The sequence below is a fragment of the Aspergillus bombycis genome (assembly GCF_001792695.1).
Source record: "Aspergillus bombycis strain NRRL26010 chromosome Unknown contig00073, whole genome shotgun sequence".
Classification (NCBI taxonomy): Eukaryota; Fungi; Ascomycota; class Eurotiomycetes; order Eurotiales; family Aspergillaceae; genus Aspergillus; species Aspergillus bombycis.
In genome coordinates this window covers 13,638-31,913 of record NW_019170075.1, presented here as the reverse complement: position 1 = coordinate 31,913, position 18,276 = coordinate 13,638, and the positions used below count along the sequence as shown (strand labels likewise).

The 18,276-nt window shown below is 46.9% G+C and overlaps 5 protein-coding genes across 5 annotated transcripts; 2 read left to right on the top strand and 3 right to left on the bottom strand.

Annotated features, from left to right (window-relative positions):
• Positions 1 to 1,819: 1,819 nt before the first annotated feature.
• ABOM_008630 (DUF3129 domain-containing protein) lies at positions 1,820 to 2,973 on the top strand (the record flags this gene model as incomplete). Its single annotated transcript, XM_022535759.1, has 6 exons — positions 1,820 to 1,934; positions 1,990 to 2,199; positions 2,249 to 2,311; positions 2,361 to 2,408; positions 2,461 to 2,633; positions 2,686 to 2,973. 6 exons carry the CDS (start codon positions 1,820 to 1,822, stop codon positions 2,971 to 2,973), a joined length of 897 nt encoding a protein of 298 aa, XP_022387013.1.
• Positions 2,974 to 3,901: 928 nt separating this feature from the next.
• On the bottom strand, positions 3,902 to 5,293 carry ABOM_008629 (putative protein kinase; the record flags this gene model as incomplete). The annotated part of the gene is made up of 4 exons (XM_022535758.1): positions 3,902 to 4,288; positions 4,347 to 4,641; positions 4,745 to 5,014; positions 5,073 to 5,293. 4 exons carry the CDS (start codon positions 5,291 to 5,293, stop codon positions 3,902 to 3,904), a joined length of 1,173 nt encoding a protein of 390 aa, XP_022386979.1.
• Positions 5,294 to 6,585: 1,292 nt separating this feature from the next.
• ABOM_008628 (putative arginine permease) lies at positions 6,586 to 8,422 on the bottom strand (the record flags this gene model as incomplete). Its single annotated transcript, XM_022535757.1, has 4 exons — positions 6,586 to 6,763; positions 6,824 to 6,935; positions 6,995 to 8,165; positions 8,228 to 8,422. The coding sequence occupies 4 exons, from the start codon at positions 8,420 to 8,422 to the stop codon at positions 6,586 to 6,588; spliced, it is 1,656 nt and encodes a 551-aa protein (XP_022386980.1).
• Positions 8,423 to 10,877: 2,455 nt separating this feature from the next.
• Positions 10,878 to 11,741, bottom strand: ABOM_008627 (NYN domain-containing protein; the record flags this gene model as incomplete). The annotated part of the gene is made up of 2 exons (XM_022535756.1): positions 10,878 to 11,669; positions 11,736 to 11,741. 2 exons carry the CDS (start codon positions 11,739 to 11,741, stop codon positions 10,878 to 10,880), a joined length of 798 nt encoding a protein of 265 aa, XP_022386981.1.
• Positions 11,742 to 15,836: 4,095 nt separating this feature from the next.
• ABOM_008626 (Dyp-type peroxidase) lies at positions 15,837 to 16,778 on the top strand (the record flags this gene model as incomplete). The annotated part of the gene is made up of 1 exon (XM_022535755.1): positions 15,837 to 16,778. The coding sequence occupies one exon, from the start codon at positions 15,837 to 15,839 to the stop codon at positions 16,776 to 16,778; it is 942 nt and encodes a 313-aa protein (XP_022386982.1).
• Between the last annotated feature and the right edge of the window lie 1,498 nt (positions 16,779 to 18,276).

Here is an 18,276-nt window from a genome sequence, read left to right as displayed (position 1 = left end):
TGGATGAGAGTGCCACTAATTATGTGGGGCAAATAGGGTAGAAAGTCCAAAATGGATGATAAACAAGAAATTTTAACTTTCCTACTTTTGAGTTTATCAGGTGGTTTTAATCCTCCGATATTACTACTTTTGCTAGAAATATATCTCTGCAATAGTGTATTTCCGAGCCCAACCAGACGAAGATATGGGAAACTAGTACATAGAGAGGCAGGAGTGTAAAAGCTGAATTTTGGAGGAACGCCACTCTTGAAGTCTTCGTTGTAACTACGTTTAGTGAGCGCTCTTATTCTCTCAGGCCCTGATGTGTAGAGGCAGCCATTTGCTCTATGCCGTCAGATCACAGTACCTGAGGTTATCTGTACCCCCAAATCACTCTTCGCACAATATAGTACGGCATACCAAAGTTGAACCAAGTGAAGCTTAAGGTCCTTGAACATCATCGTCCGGGTCAATCGGCTCGGGCCAGGACAGACCGTTTCCGTTTCAGGAAGTCCGAACCCTGAAAATAGTTTCAAGGTCCAAAGCCATCGAGTCTGGACGGCAGTCTAGTGAGCTGAATGCCACCTCCTAGAAGTGTTTCCAAAAGGTATAAAAAAAGGGTTCATTTGTTTCAAGATCTCCGCATATCCCGAGAAACCGACTTAACCGAGCCCGACTTGGCAAATCACATGTACCGGGCAATGATCTACCAAACTACCCACGAACCCCAGCCCTGATACGGAGGGAGGTTTGAGAACGACCGTCCGGAGACCATCAGGCCATGGTCTAGGAGCTAAATAAGCCATCGCTGGAGGAACCTGGTGTGATTGGGTTCATGGTCGCAAGTCTACCCCAATTGAACGCCAATTTTGCTCAGGGCTCCACACCAGATGCAACCCTACGGTTGCTATTTTGGTAGCATCCCGCATACTTTTTCTGGCCCCTTTACCGGTTAGGGTATAGCATATCGCAGCTCAAGTCTAGCAGGAACTCTCTAAGGAACCTTGAAACATGGTGAAGCATTGAGTTGATCGCTAAGGAACTCTATCAGTAAAGGTTTTCTCCTCCGGGGCATTTTGCAGGAGAACGATAGCCATTGAGCCACGGGAGGAATGGAGGTGAAGAAGGCGCTCGCTCGGCAATTAAACTGGTAATATGTAGCAAATCATGCCTTATGAGAAACCAGAGGGCTCGCAATAGCTTTCATCTGAGGCTGAAGCTGGAAAGCATATCCTGCGTGGTTGAATAGCTGTTGGCCTAATTCAAGCTTATGCGGTTGTTGATAAGGCAGAGACAAACTACAGTTCCTCAGAGGTTTGATCAGGCTCCACTGTAGCCCTGCAATTTATCAACAGATCGCTCGGGAGCCCAGTCTCAGTCCCAAACATTGTCAATGCATGGTATTCCCCATGATTCGCTCTGCTCGCTTCGCTTCATGAAACCTGTGGAGTCTCTGACGATCATCTGCCAGGTACCGTACTCGAGACCAGGGTCTTCACTCCGATCCTTTGCCACTCTAGTACTGCCTGGGAACTCAATTCTACAGGGTCTACACTGTGCGTTGACAAGTCCACCAGCCACAACGCTGATGGATGTTTGACAATACCTTCACATGGTTGCATTCGATGTGTCATTGACAAACTTTTGGACCAATTTGTGGATATTGGTGGATGATAATAGCTACGGAACAGCAGGGGCAGAGATAGGAGATGCGCATGTTTGAGATATTTAAGGCATCATGAGTCCTGTCATCGTTAACCTGAAGCAGCACACAATCCAATTCTTCTTCTCAAGCGAATCTTAACTATCCAACGTTAACTCTTAATTATTAATATTCAAAATGTTGTTCATCAAGGCCATTACCCTGACAGGACTCGCCGTGAGCCAGGTTGCAGCTCATGGCCTCATCACCCGTGTTAAAGGCCACAATGGCATTGACATGCCTGGGCTGACGAGTAAGCCCTTGCACGGTTCCCATATCATGATGCAGCGACTAATTGATGATTCCAGTTCAGGATGGAGTACCCCGGGACTGCCCATCTGCCGCATGTGGCGCCCAGAAGGATACGGCTATCATCCGAGACGCTGAGTTCGGAAGTGTCAAGGCTTCACCCTTGGGGCGTACTCTCGGTAGCGGTCCTGTTAACCCTGCCATTGTTATCAACAACTTTGTGAGCGGTGGGAAGCAAAAGCGCTCTCGTCTTCCGGCCAGTCATAGACGTGAGATATTGCCATCTATTCCAGTTTGACTAGGCTAATAGTTCCGAAGGGCGTCAGCTGATTAACGATGCTGCAAGCATTGTTACCAATGCTGGTGGTACTATCCTTAATGGTATTTACTTTCATCAAAACACTATTCAGCATATGTTAATGTCTTAAAGGTGTCCAGGACCTTGCGGATGCGACACCATTTGGCGGAACCATCAAGAGTAAGAGATCCCTTCCACGTTCCATACAGACAGTATTAACCAAAACCACTAGGTATTCAATCCACAATCGACGATGCTATGGCCATCCTGCCAGGAACCCAGTCCGGTACCGTGACTGGCAAAGGTTCCAAGGAGAACGGCATGCAACTGTATTCTGGAAAAGGCGCGAGCATTGGTCTCCCCACCGCTTCACCGGACGGTGTAGTTACTATGATTTACCACCAGGTAAGCCAAGATATCATGACTTAAACATACAAAGGCCAACACATCACTTCAGGTTAACCAGGACGGTGCGGGCCCACTTTCTGCTGAAATCGACCCCTCCAGTGGAGGCACCGATCCCAAGGCCTTCAAGAGCGCCCGGGTCATCCAGAACATCCCTGGCGTTGCCGGCTTTTCGACCTCCAGCACCATGGACTATGCTGTTAAGGTCCAGATCCCTCAGGGAATGAAGTGCACTGCAACCGTTGGATCTGCTAAGAACGTCTGCATTGTGCGGGTTCGCAATAACGCCATCTCCGGTCCATTCGGAGGCTCTGCTGCTTTCACGCAGGGGCAAGCCTAAGAACTGCATACTTAATCAGTCCTGTTTGCGATTTTCTGATATTGTGATTTTGTCTCATAGCTCTTTTTTTTTCTTTTTATTTTTGTTGAGTCCGCAGACCCGCTTTCTAATCACCGCAGTGTGTTTCTTATACCAAACCCTGTCTACTTAATTTGGTACAGGCCCAGTGATCTGCTGGCTGTCTGATATGGCTACTCAATGGCCTATAATATATATAGATCACGAAGCGCTTAGAGATCTAGACACTAAGTAATTTATTTTATTTTTAATTGGATACATCTTGTTATAGAATTAATAACTCCTTTACTTATTCCCTGCACATGTTGTTAGTTTCTAACTTACTGTTGACCCGGTTACTTTCGACAACTAATCATTCTGCAGGAAGTGCGACTCAGTTTATGAAAAAGCTGGTGAGGCGTCGCCCCTACTTGCGACCGAAATATGTGGTTAATGATAGGGGCAGCTCTTCGTAGGTATCTCGGCGTATTTTAATAAAGCATCGTGGAACCAAGGAAACACGTATTTCAACGAAACTTATTGCTACTGAAATGATATACTATCTAAACAGAATATCAAGTAATATAGACAAGTACAATATTTACTATTCCTTGAAATACCAATATTGCGATGCGTTTATTGAGTTAAACTTCATATCGGAATGCTATGATATATTTCTAACATGGAAATGGTAGGTGGAATCATCACTATATGTAGGGACAGTTTAAAGATGCCAATAAGCAAATACCTATATGACTAGGGAGTGATAATTTGTCTGACCCTATTACTTAGATCAATTATATCTACTTTTCTCAGGTAGTATCTTTGCCTTTCCCATATTTTTATCGTTTATATCAGTAATGTCCTTGACATTGCTCCTAAGTGTCTATGTTATGGACTACGCAGACACTTAGATGAGAAGATGTACATTTCAACTGTTAGACGTAGCGCTTCCGCCGCTAGAATTTCTTAGTTTTAGCCCCTTCATCATCCATTCATCATAGAGGAGTTCTAGAGCTGCCGGTCGATCATTGGGATTCCATTGCAAGGCCCGTCGGAGCCAACGCAAGAAGCCCTCTTTGTCCTCGCCCCTGATATTGATGGCTAAGCCCTCAAGTGTCTTATCAGGTATTGGGGCTAATCCCTTCCATTTACCTGCGTTGTCCCAAAAAACAGCACTAAGGTGACTTCGTTGATAGAACGCGGGTGGGGGAGAGCCGAGAAGTGCAACCAATTCGGCAAGATGGAAGCGGTCATCAAATACGCCGTCTGGGTTCTTTCCGTCAACAAGAGTAGCCGAGCTAACAATATCCCACGCCTGTATAATGGGCATTAGTACAATCAGGATAACGGTTGGGTAGGTGCAGTTTACTTACAACCATGCCAACATTCCAGATGTCTACCTTGTAATCCCAGTTTGACTTCAGAATAACTTCAGGTGCCCGATAAGGATTTGGCATAATATCTTCGTTATGCTCCTCGTCACCAAATCGAGCTTCACCAAAGTCACTGAGAAGGGGTAGCCCATCTCCAGGAGGGAAACGTGACGACGTGTAGATGGTGCGGCCTTGGAGGACCTTCCTTGGTGACTGTGTCTTTATCTCCTTTCTTCGAAGTTGGAAAGCGCCTTTGGCATCGGGGTGGGAAGAAGCAGGTTTTTCAATTGAATATCTATATGCAAGTCAGCCCAGATTCAGAGGTTTGAGAAGAGTGGTCCATGCCTGTATGAATCACGTGTGCTATAGAATGCAAGAAGTCCAATACGACAAGTAACTGCCGTATACAAGGTTTGAGATCCTCGAGCGACATCACTCGCCCAGGCATCCATTTAATCAGCTTGCTTGCACTGATTCCTAGAGGCTCATGAACAAGGCAAAGGTGTTGGCCGTGTGGGCCGACGATGGTAAAATAATTGAGTAGTTTGCGGATAAACCTCTTTCCTGGATGGTCAGACTCCACCGAGTTGATACGATGATAGATATCCAATTCATGGTTTCTCTCCCTGTCCTTTACAAAGATCTTCAGAGCAACGTATTTAGACTCGCTATATTGCGCTACTGTTAGAAAATCAGAATATAACTGAACAAGTGGATTGTGCCTACATCAAGTCACGACCAAACCAAACAGTCGATGTGACACCGTACCCCAATTTAGCAAGTACTTGATATCTATTGTCGAGCACTTCTCCTATTTGCGTCGGATAGTATTTCTCCGGCTGGTACGTTGGTAACGTCTCTTCCTCGATCTTCAGGGATGTATCCAGCAAAATCAAGCCAGCAGGCGGAAATACCCTTGGTTCAGATGTCCATTGGGGCGATGACATAACGGTTCGGCGCTGCTGGCTTTGCGGATTATGGGACGACGAGAAGATAAGTGGGTGAGAGATAGTTGAAGATAGTGGGCGCGTCAAGGCTAGTCTGTTACATGCAGCAAAAACATTGGCAGAACGACTTAAAGTCCAGTGCATCATGAGCTCTGCTTCAGAGCAAAGGCATGCAGTCAAGTGAACAAGTGATAGTTCAATTAAATAATATCTCAGAGGTTCTTGATTTTCTGGCACACAACCCTCGCTGTCTTCAGCCGTGTGGTATGGAGCTCCCTAGCTGCCAGATTCGGAGCTCGTACGGACTATTGGTAAGCCGCTTAGCCCGTCGGCCTCAGGCTGCAATATATGTGCTAAACAGTCCACCCTGACATTTTCTCTACCATCGTCAGTGAGCGAGCAAACTTTCCTATAAGTTACCTCAACCCCGATTTGAGTGGTAAGCCGCTGGCTCACAGTAGCATGCCCCTGAACAATATCCGCCCGCGAGCCAATTCAAGCTCTTATCATTAATCTATCATTCAAAATTCAGCATTACAAGGATGGCAAATACCAGTTTGGAACATTGGCCCGCCGTTTGGTTTTACCTTTGAAATGCTCCTCTCCCATAAAGAAGGGGCCATTGCTCTTCTCGATTACGCAGAAATCACACGGACTTTTCGCAGTCTTATTTGGTTCGACAATGATTGAGCCTTGCAGCAGGCCATAATTATCAATTTTCAAGGTGGTCGGCTTAGACTATGTAAGCCTCGACTCTGTTCTAGGAGAGACTTTCAAAATCATCAAGACGTAAAGGGATAATATCCGGCCGCACTCTGCATCGCTTCGCCAGTGGGACGATCAGTTTGATTAGCCGCTCTCGACCTGGGACCGTCGGCGCTAAGAGAGCCTGCAAGAAGAATCTGTAAGCTTCGGTGGGTGATTAGAGAGTCTAAGTGCTGTTGGGATATTGTCTGGGATGCATGCTAATTAATATAGAAGTATAATTATACACGGGGGACCGCGCAGGTCTCGACCAGGGGATATCTGTTAAAAGGGAAGGATGGAAGAAAGGAAGGCCAATACATATGAGATGAATAACATGAATCCATGATTATATCTTGGGAAGAACAGATAGCCCTATTAAAATAAGACGATGGTAAATTAAATCAATGCCATTTAATATGGCTTTCATCCTCGATAATACCTACCGCCAAGAAATGCCGGAATAGAATGCTGTCTATATCAATGCATGTATGCATATACGTATCATCATGGAAGCCGTGCTTCTGTTATACTTATCGCCTTCAGCTTCATGCCCATAAAATATTAAGCCTTCTCCACCCTTGAGCCTTCTTGATCGGTACATTTTCCGGATCATTCCGTGCCTCCTCCAGCGCTTGATGAACAGGGACTTCCTTCAAGGGAATGATTTTCGTCCCGCGAATATATTTGTAGAGCCCATATGCACCTAACACGAGGGGGATGTCTCTGTGATCATTGTGAGTCCTTTCGCTTAGTGCATGAAAATCGTGAACCGGTAACACATACAAATAAGACGACACGAAGGAGGCAGGGTCCCAATTCCCGGCGGTAAAGACGGTAAATCCACCAGTGAAGAGGATGAGTATGCAGGCGATAAAAGCAAACCACGAAGAAAAGTCTACAGAGCGTTAGTCGGATATATAGTATCTCGAGAACTCCAGATGAGAAAAAACATACAAGTTATGCGATTATGCCAGGGTAACTCAGTTGCCGGGATCCCCTGTGCCCTTAGTGCCTGCAACAAGCGAATATGATTGAATGCGATCGTAATCCACGATACCAAGACACCAGCTGCTGTCAGATCGAGGAACCAATAGAAGACGGTCAAGGCACTATTCGAGACACACATGTACGCTAGGAAAGAAACAGCTGTCTGGGCGGCGACGCACATGTATGGTACGCCCCAGCTGGAGGTTTTCAGGAAGATCTTGGGTGCATGTCCCTTGACGGCAAGACCGTAGAGTGTTCGTGTACCTGCCAGCATGCTTTGGTTGGAGGCGGACCATGCTGAAGTAATACAGATCGCATTGACAATTGATGGTATCGCTTGAATGCCGGCGTCGCTAGCCGCAATCACGAAGGGACTCGTTGCGGCTGTACCAGAGTCATCTCTAAGTCTTGGGTCGGAGCTTCGGACTAGCATGCTCACGACGAGAACTGCAGCGAGATAAAATATAGTCACACGCACAAACACTCTTTTACAAGCTTTGGGGATGTTGTGGCGTGGGTTTTTCGTCTCCGCTGCTGCCATCGCCAAGGATTCTACGCCCGAGAAGCTGTAGACAGCGTTGGTCATCACGGCCCAGAAACCGAGAAAGCGACCCCATGCGCCACTGGCAATGTACTCGACAAATAGGCCCTCTTTCCAGTAGTGAAAGCCTAATCGTGGCTTGCCCGGTATTCCCCCGAGATCGATTACGAGACCGAGAATCACGACGAAGACCACCAACAGAATCTTCAAGAGGGCGAAAAAGAACTCGATTTCACCGTACACACGCACCAGTGTAATGGCGACGGCGGCGGACACGACGATTAGCACGGTCACCCATACCGCGGCATTGATATCTGTCCAGTATTGGATCATCACTACAGCCGCGGAAATCTCACTCGGCACGGCCAAGAAGGAGCCATAAACGACGTTCCAGCCGATCGCAAAAGCCAATGCAGGGTCGACCAGTAGTTCGGCGTGTCGCACGAATGAACCCGTGACCGGCATCAACGCAGAGACCTCGCCCAGTGCGTATTGAATGCAGCATACGATCAGTCCGACGAAGACGTAGCCGAGAAGAGCACCAAGCGGTCCGCCTGTCGCGATCGCGCCGCCGAGACCCAGGAAAAGTCCTGTTCCCTAGAGGCTCGAATGCGTCATTTAATGGGTAATTCAGGACAACATGGTGTAGATTCACATACAATGGCGCCCGCGATGGCGATCATCTGGACATGTCGCTGGGACAGTCCGCGGTGCAGATTTTCGCGTTCCTCTTGGGAGACGATGTGTTGTTGTTGCTCATCATTATCGCCGATCATGGGAGCGCTAACGCCGGGCTGGGGATTTGGCGATATCTCACGATCATGCTGCGCCGGGCCCTTGACGGGTATCGCCATTCTATGTTCAATTATGATTTTTCCCTTCCCTCTGGAGGTTCAGGAAAGGGAAAGTGTTTGGGATCGACGCATCCCTTGGGGAATAATTTTCCGCCAGAGATTAGTACGTAAGCACGTCATCCGACTGGTTGGTGAGGAATGCATATTGCATGTTAGCCTTGTGGGGTTTTACTCTTTAGTCGCTGTAGTTAATCTATTTCGTTGCTATATAAGTCCATATTATAGGGTACGGGAGAAAAAAACTTCGATTAGGGCAAGGAATACGCAGCCAGGAAAGCTCCGACACAAAACACCTCGCCATCCTTGGTTTTCTCCAATGTCACTACTTCTAACTTCAATCATCTGAGTCTCTACGCAGGCAATGTCTTGAGAAAATAGAATAGCTCGAAAAGCATACTCTCAAAATTCAAACCAGCAATACAGGATTAGTTATTCTTTCTTCCACAGCATGTTCAGTGAATTTCCTAGAATTTTAGAACTCGAACTGCCCTCTATCCAACTCCTTGGGATAATAATTTACTATAACGCCCCTACGTGTCCTTGTTTTATTTCTATACCTCCGCTTGTTTACATTTATCAGCACTCTGCAGGTATTGCGCCTTGCCATATCTACCCAGGAACAGAAACACCTTATGGGCAAATACATATATCTGCTAGCCTAGGGAAGCCATTTAACCAGTACTAACTCATTTACTAATCAACAAACTTCAGCTTCTTTAGAAACAACCGTTGTTGTGGTGCGACAACTGTTGATCTACGGAAGCGCACGTGCTGTACTCATCCGCCGGAAGGAAGGACCTACGTAATCAAAACTGAACAAGTACCGGATTCTACACGGTCTAAGCAAGCTATCCCTGGTGTTGGTAGTTGGAAAAAGAAAAGACCTTCTTCATGATATTCCCGGTATAATTCTAGTTTACGATCAACCCCAGATCATCTGACTGCCCCACGGTTCCTAGTCCACGGATATACCAGTCTAACACAGGCCAAAAAGCAGACATAGTTGACTGTGAAGTCTCACCAGCCATGAAAAAGTGGAGACCACAGAGTTCCTAGAAGGTTCCGAGGTGCTGGTCCCGTTTCTGCTTCCAGTACCCAGCAGGCCTTGAAACCAATAGTGGATCCATCACTACTATGTAATATTCAGCTACTATGGCAGATATTGACCGTCCGGACCTTGCCAAGGTCTCAATATTTTCCACCGTCATCGTGTATCCAAAAGCCACTAGGGATCTACGTAGACTGGGAAGGCTGTTTTCATCCCCAGATCTTTGTACAAGAGTCTCGGTGCCATGGAGCCTAGTTGCTAGTGAAAAGGCATGATCCCATGACCTGACCTGGTATCTAACTTCGAAAGCGATATGCAGGATACATACCAACAATCCTGCAATGCACTTGATCTGCCGCATTCCACTCTCAGCTCAGGATGTATATTGATCTATATTCAGGCAGGAATTGATCAGTACTTGAGCTGGGATATCCTAGCATTCCACGACGATTGCACCTAATATGAAATTGATATTGTATACTAATACCTGGAGGTCAAGTCGTCGCTTTATGAACTGCACAGGGAAGATGAACGTTGATTCAAGAGAGTAGAACAACAGAATGATAACTGATAAATCCAAACAGGCAAAAGAGCTTTTAAAATAGCACTGGGGTTATGATTGCCAGCAAGGCCTATCCCAAAGTAGATTGATATTGAGCAGCATTCTGACTGCGTCAAAGCTCAGGATGTTTGTTCTTTTCTCCACGGGCTCGTTCCGCTTCAAAATTAGTGAGGAATCCTCACATCCAAAGGCTTTGATAACCCGCAGCGGATTCATAATTTCTCGAAATTTGCGGATTAGGCCCTCTGCCATATCGAAAGACAACATAATAGGGCTGGTTGTAAGGAATTTTCTTTTGGCCGATCACAAAAGTTGCCTCCAGCGCCGTTTCAACCCAGAACTTGTTTGGATCTTGTGTGGAGTAAATCGTTGGCGGTTTCCACACCCCGTCAAAGACCTCAGTGTTCGAGAAGTTTTCTCGGAGGGCTTGTCATCCTTGTCACACAACAGGAGTTTCGTTTTGTGGAGAGTATATTAACGGATACGTAGCAAAAGGCAGCCCCCTTAGCAGCGTGAAACATTCCAATCTTGCTAAGCCTCGTAAGGAAAAGTACCTGCTGGGGCATTTGCTCGGCGACTGATGTGCCAAAGCCCCACAATAGCTCTCGCCATGGTCTATACATCTGTCAGCTGGATTTAGCGACTGATTTCTGGCTGAAGATACAGCTTGTTCAGGCATAATAATAGCGTGTCCGGCATTAGACTCTTATCACAATGCTACTGCCTAAAGCAACTTGTAACGCAGGACTGGTGACCACCACCAAAGACTTCCCGCATAAAAGTTTGCTCAAATCGCTCAAGTACCAGATGAAGCCCTAACGAATAAGATTACTTAAAAGATATACTTATTCAGTACATCCCTTAGACTTCCGGCGTCTATCACGTACATAAACCTGGGTAGAGGATTTCTTCCGACGAGATCGGCGGCTGATTTCAAATACAGAAGAAGCGGTAATCAAATCGCTGAGCTTATGATACCCGTAACTACGAGAGTCGAAGTCTGGATATCTCTTGGTAAGAAGCTGACCGACATCGGAGAGCCTAGCCCATCCATCATCATCGGAAGCTGCTTCTACCGATGTTCGTAACTGACTTTCTAAGTGTTCATCATTCTGAGCTTCCTTAACCGACAAAGAATTCCGAGACGAGATAATACTATCGGCATGCGGGACAAGCTCATCAAGATGCACGAGGTTTTCAGTGTAGATGAATTTATCGCAGGCGGCGACGAAGGGCTTGGGCGTCTTGTACTCCCCGAGCCCGTATACCACGAGTCCTGACTCACGTATACGAGCGGCTAGCCGGGTGAAGTCACTGTCGCTGGAGACAAGGCAAAAACCATCATAGCGGTTGGAGTAGAGAAGGTCCATCGCGTCTATGATCATAGCTGAGTCGGTTGAGTTCTTGCCATGAGTATACGCGAACTGCTGGATTGGCTGAATTGAATGCTGAAGGAGTTCGTCCTTCCAGCCCTTGAGACAGGGACTACTCCAGTCTCCATACGCTCGTTTCGCATGGACTGTGCCGTATTTTGCGACTTCAGCGAGGAGATGATGGATTATAGAGAAACGCGCATTGTCCGCGTCGATAAGAACTGCGAGTTTTGGAACAGTATCACCAGCCATGGAATAAAGTGGCTAGAAGGCTAGAGTACATGTCACATTTAGCTGCTAATCCTCGATGAAGTAGTTTCGAGCGCTTACGGCCATTCTATATGATATTTTCGATAATTTGGGTGAAGCCCCAATCATGACGAGGTATCTACGTAATGGATTATTCAAGGCCACAGCTACCGCTGCGAGATCTCGATTTCTGGGTGCCTGGTGGGCTGACGGATAATTAGGGCTAGAATACTACAATATAACGCCCGTTTCCACTGCAATACCCTGGAACTTGGTTGGAACTTGAGGCGGTGTATGGTTTTATTTACTAGCAGGGAAACCATGACAGTTAAGGACAAATAAGTATCAAAATATTTTCCTTCATCCTTAGGAACAAGCCCGCCAACGAGATCATCCACATCGACGTAAGAGAGAGGCTGGCCTCCATTGCCCAACTCAGGTCGATGTGAACATAAAGATAAAGCCATCCCCCAATCAGACTCGGGGAGAAACCCACCACCGGTCTCTTGATTCTGAGCAGCATACCCATTGGATGGACCAGAGTTGAAAGTGAGGCGGACTCGCCAGCTCGGTACCAGACTCGAGAAAGAACCCGCCGCCCAGCTCTTCTGGCTCCTTACTTTCCGAAAGCCTACTCGCTCCGCTGTCAGCTTCGCCTTCAACCCTGTGGCCTTTTAACTTGCTCGGCAGTCCGAGGTTTCAACAGAAAATACTTCCAGGTACAGAGGACCTGGGCAGACCTATCTTGAAGCTTATTCCTCAACTTCTCTTCCTCGATGTAGCTTAACATCTCTTGGACCGCCTCATAGTATTCAGCAGCAACTACTACTCCTTGTATAATAGCTGTGCCATGTTGTCCTTTAATGTTAACCCCTGTAGCAGCGTCCGGATAGTCAACCCCTAATACTTGTGCAGCATATACAGCATCGAGATGCCTGATATAAACTCCACCTGGAGGCACCATCCTTGGGACATGAATATCCAGATTCCCATAGGCGTTCTTCGAAACCTTTCCCTCGAAAACAGGTGGCGGTTGGTATAATTATGTTTGGAAATATACATATAAAGCCATTTCTTCGGGTTTCTCTTCATCATTTATACTTATTGCCTTGTTTCTTGCTAGTATACACTTTAGAGCCTACCCACCCATTTAAATACCTCGGCCAAGTTGATACCACTTATTCGCATTTGTAAGGGCGTGGATATCAGACCAGCGATATACTGGCTCTGTTTGACCATTGGTTTCTGCCTTCGCATGACTAACTTGTCCAATAACGCGGTTCGAAAGTATAACCTCGTTACGACGAAGATGTCGCTCTAGCGCGTAGACAGGGTGGTTTTTGAAGTCTTGCACATTCCACGGCATAGGCTCTGACGCTGCTTTTGCTGTTAACTCACCAATTTCGAGCACATTGCGGTCCTCTAGGGATGGCTTTTCAAAGCACTCAAGTACTCTTTTCCACTAAGCTTCACTATTCTTGGTCGATTCAATTCGAAGTTTGCGAATCTTTGCGTTGAATTTCTTCGTGTAACGTCCTGTCACATCTCTGGCCGAAGCGATTCCTTCAAACGCGACAACGTAGCTTAGAAGATTATATGGATCAGTTATGGGCGGTTCGAGGCTGATTGGTTTTGCCAGGGTCCTCGCCGCTAGAGGGTCGATTACGATCTATTTTTGAAAGGCCTCGTTGGATGCTTCTACCCAAAACACTGGATACGACGATTCCCTTGGTATCGATCCTGGGGGCGTCAGTATTGCTTTGTGCAGCGTCGTTTCTCCTCGAATATCAGGCAAGGTAGGGTGAGAAGAATCTCTATCAGTCGCTTCTGAGGCAGTGATACCGCTTCTGAACACGTAAGAGACTTTTCTTCCTCGGTCAGATTATCCAGACAGCTGACATTTGATTCCCAGTATCGATTGCTCGCGGTCATACTTTACTTAGAACTGAGTAAGTAATATATTCCGTGCTCGCTGCCTGATGTCTGTAATCTTGTGATTCAGCTTCCTATATATTGTGTATTGTTCTGTTCCATAGTAATTCGACAATAGGCGATCTATTTGGCGAGTAAGCTTGTTGCGCCGGCGAATTAGATCAACGATTTCCGGATCTTGATTGACAGGGGACAATTGTGCGGTAGTCAATTCCTGAGGGCATAATGTCGTCTTCAGGATTAAAACCGCGAATAATGGCAGGAAGATTTTTATTGATCCTTCTGCCGAGATTATAGTGCAAAAGGATCCGGGTGTCGGTATAATGTATAAATAAGATTGCGCAGGGAATCACTAATAGATCCTAAGATGCGTTAGTATGTGTAAATCGAAGGTTAATATGCTGGAGTAACGCATCTCTGCTGTCTAATGTTGTCTCTGCCCTGTATTGCAAGCTGTATGGACGCGTGACCTGCAGAAAGCCGGTAATTATCTCTATTTTCTTAATCCAGCATTCAATCGTCGTATAAGGAAGCGGCTTATCGGAGATATGGAGATACCTTGCAGAGTTCGTTCTGCAGTTCAGAGTATGGGGACGTCATCCAGTGCTGCATCGATTGGCAATAGGAGCTCGTTGCATCCATCGCAGATCGGAATCCACTTTTAATTTATTTAATATCTAATAGCCAAGAAGCTCTACTCCGACAATATCTATCCCGCAGCTTTGATATAGATTCTTTTGTCGATAACAATACCATCTCTTGAGTTTCGGTTCCGGAGAGTCTTGTTATCGGCATATATATAAACTCTTGTCCTTAGCAAAAAGATAGATTCGGTAGTTGTGATACTGTATCAATAAAAAATATTTCTATAATAGATGCTTGACAAATAATATTACCCTACATTTAGAGTAACTGGATTAGGCTTTTTATCTATATTAACTGTATAGAAATTACTGTAGTCTAAGTTTTCTAGATAGTACTGCCGGATATCTCCTCTACAGACAATAGATATTTATCGGGTAGAATCTCTTTGGTTTCTCCGACAAAGAGTGATAGTAAAGTCGGGCAATACAACCAGAATTGGAAGCTGTGTTTTGCCTAATCGTGGTTGCGGTATTATTTCTAGATCAGCCCCAATGGTACAGTTGCTGTGTCGTTTTGCTTGCCTTTCCAGAGCACACGGCTTTGCTTCGGCTTCGGCTTCGGGTCGGTTAGAACGGAGAGCGATGCGATAAATGGAAACCCTGCCTTGAATTTCGGATTGTGTAGAATGCCCCATTGTCATTTTGTAGGCATTGACAGGAAGCATTAAAAGAAGAGAACGCAAGAGCAGTTCCTCCAAAGATATTGGGAATTGGGAATTGACAATTAGCTCGTGATATAGCCGCAATTAAGAACTTCTATATGATTTAATCTTTAGTCTGGAGCTTACATCTGTGCCTGTATCCGCTGCATCTAGAACAATGCTGTCAGTTAATCTCGCCTGGAAACTCGCGAAAGATCGACACGACTCTTCGCACGGACCAATGGATCTAACCAGCTGTAGAGTAGTGTCTACCGGAAAGCAAGCCAACCTTAATTCGGTAATACTAAGTGGCCAATAGGAAGTGACTCGGAATTGGAATGATGTTGTTTAGCCATGTTGTGGTATGCAGGTATGAGGTAGATATTGAAGCAACTCGCAATATTTTGTTATATATAACCATTATATAGTTATAGAAACGGTAAGACACCATAATTACAAGCTCACCGAGTTTCCTGGTCCTTTATCTTCACAATCTGGGACAACATTCCTGGATATACTGCAACGAAGAGTCCTCTTGAACGTTGACCAATTAGGCTTCTCCATTACTGGACGGTCACATGGTGGACCAATCGAGAGCGGGAGTAGTGACGTCAACGCCGAAAGGAGTAAGTGAACTCTGATATCTAAGATTAGCCCTCAATTGCTGACCCCTCACGCTCCACTTCAGCTCGACTCGGTGTCCTGACCTTAGTGACTTCCAGAGTTGACTCATGTCAGACAAGGTCCGCCGGAGCTGTCGGTGGTAAAATATGAACAGGATCCCCAGAAGCAGGAACATTGTGTACAATATAGTTTCCCAACAGTGCCGCAGCCGTCCATTGCCTAGACCACCACTTCGAAACAGCATCGCAAGCCAGCAAGTAGCTGGGATTACGTCCTCAAGAGAGCTCCGACGTCCTGTAACCCCTCAATTGAGAACCCGTTTACCAGCCACAACCGCAAATATGAGCAGTCGCACCCCAATCGAACCCCAACGCGTCGACGCACCGTTGACCCAATCTGCAACCTTCCTGGTCGTGTCCGTGAAGGACGACTCGGAGGCCATTCAGACGGTCCGCTCGACTCTCGCTAGCGTCGATGACCTCTCCAAGAACGTTTCTATTCGCGACCTCGCTGCCCAATTCGCATGTACCGTCGGAATCGGCAGCAACGTCTGGGATCGCCTTACCGGTCTTCCTCGCCCGGCCGAGCTGCACCCATTCCGTGAGATAAAGGGCGAAAAACACACCGCAGTGTCCACCCCCGGCGACCTGCTTTTCCACATCCGCTCGGATCGTCGTGACCTATGCTTCGAGTTCGAGCGCCAATTGATGGACCTCCTCGGCGACTCCGTTACGGTTGTCGATCAGACGGTCGGATTCCGTTATTTCGACGTGCGCGACTTGCTTGGGTTTGTCGACGGCACAGCAAACCCAACCGGCCCATCAGTTTCCGATACACTCCTTGTCGCCGAAGAAGATACCTCCGCTACTGGAGGAAGCTACATCGTGGTGCAGAAGTACGTGCACGACCTGCAAGCATGGAAGTCTCTCTCCTCCGAGAAGCAGGAAGCAATCATCGGCCGCACCAAGTGGGAGAACATCGAGTTGGATGATGCGGATGAAGGTAAACAACAGTCACACAAATCGCTCGCGACCATCGAGGAGAATGGAGAGGAACATGAAATTCTGCGCGACAATATGCCTTTCGGAAACCCTAGCTCGGGCGAGTTTGGAACATATTTTATCGGATACACGCGCCGCTTGTGGGTCATTGAGAGGATGCTAGAGCGCATGTTCATCGGCAACCCTCCTGGATTACACGATCGCTTGCTCGATTTCTCGACGCCCCTGACCGGAGTGACCTTTTATGCACCGCCAGCCAGCGTCCTGGCTGACTTGGAGTGACTAATTTCCCGCGGGGTTGGTAGCAGGGCTTCGTAATTTTGTGGTTCCACCCTCGAGGAACTGGCGGAGTTGTCTAGGATGTGGCGGTCTAAAACGAGACGGTTGTTTGTCCCTATAGAAGGGAGGCCGAGACTTACACTGCAATAAACGTTGGCTAAAATTAATACACAGATAGTGGTAGAAAAAGGCTCTCTGCGAGTTGATAGCCGGCAGGCTCTCAATAATTTAAGACCTGCGTATAGCCATTGCACATTTGTATCATAATGTGAACCTAATTTGTTGATTTCCTGTGTGCATATAGGCCATACTCATTGCAGTAATGTCGTGCAAGTGACGCGCTGATCCTTCTCAAAATCCGTCCCTAAGCTGAGTATGACCCTGCTCGTAGGATTGGTTATCTAACGCATGTCTTGTACCAAATGATATCTCGTATCACGAGTACGGAGTAGATGCTTGGGCGCTAGTGTCACAAGGTGCACAGGTACGTAGTTACAAACGCTGGTGCCTTCTCAACCGAGGTATTAAGATCCTTCGAGGTCTATCGTGTTTCGATATCCGGCCTCATCCCACGGGCTGCAGAATAGTCTGTCCATGGTTAATCGCCAGGATGGCACGGGATGCTGTCTCCTTCATTAGCCAACATCATGATCACTTCGACTTACGGCACACTGCATGTTGATCAGCTTAATTCGACTGCTAATTACCTGGATGTAAACATGCGCCAAGCAAACAAGCTTAATGCGCCGGTGAGGATGGGGCGACCAGGTCACTGGCCACGCGTTCACGGGATGCGTTTATCTGAGCCAAGAGGAGCTAGCTAGTGTGAACCCAATAATCTTCTTCAAGAATATCTCATCTGCTTTGGTAATTAGCCTAAATTCACCTGCTGAGGTATACTCCGTAGGTATCGGCTTGCCCTTCTCTAAGAATATTCCCACGCGACCATAACTGCAGGCAGACGCCCATATCATTACTCTGCACAAGTCCGTCCGTGAAACAATGTCTCAGAAGTCCGAGACACTAATATAGGGCTCGGAGCCCCCGGCAGGGCTCCGAAGTGTCTGAGCCTGTAGATCTCTAGTCCAAGAGCTTAATTCGTTCACCACATGCTTATCGCGTTCGTGTTCTCCAGCGATCGACGCTCCAGATTCCATATATGACCCATATAAAAAGCGGCCCGAGAGGACACGGTTTGGTAGATTCAATGAACGCGACTTCTCCCCGGGGATAGACCCTTCCGGCCCGACGCTATGTTTCAGATTCATGATGGTGTTTGGTGGCCAGCCTATTGCGACAGCTTCAAATCCCGTTTTCCCGCTTTTCGTAGCGATGGCGTCTGGATTGCTCTCCTGAGTGGATGGTCTGTTTTTACCTCATGGCTGGTATCTAGCAGAGGAGGCAAGAAGGCGCAATTACCCTTGCGACGGGATGGATATAAATTCGGGTTGTTGGTCCAGATGTCGGCACAGGGAATGTAGTTATTTCTTGCATCGGTAAC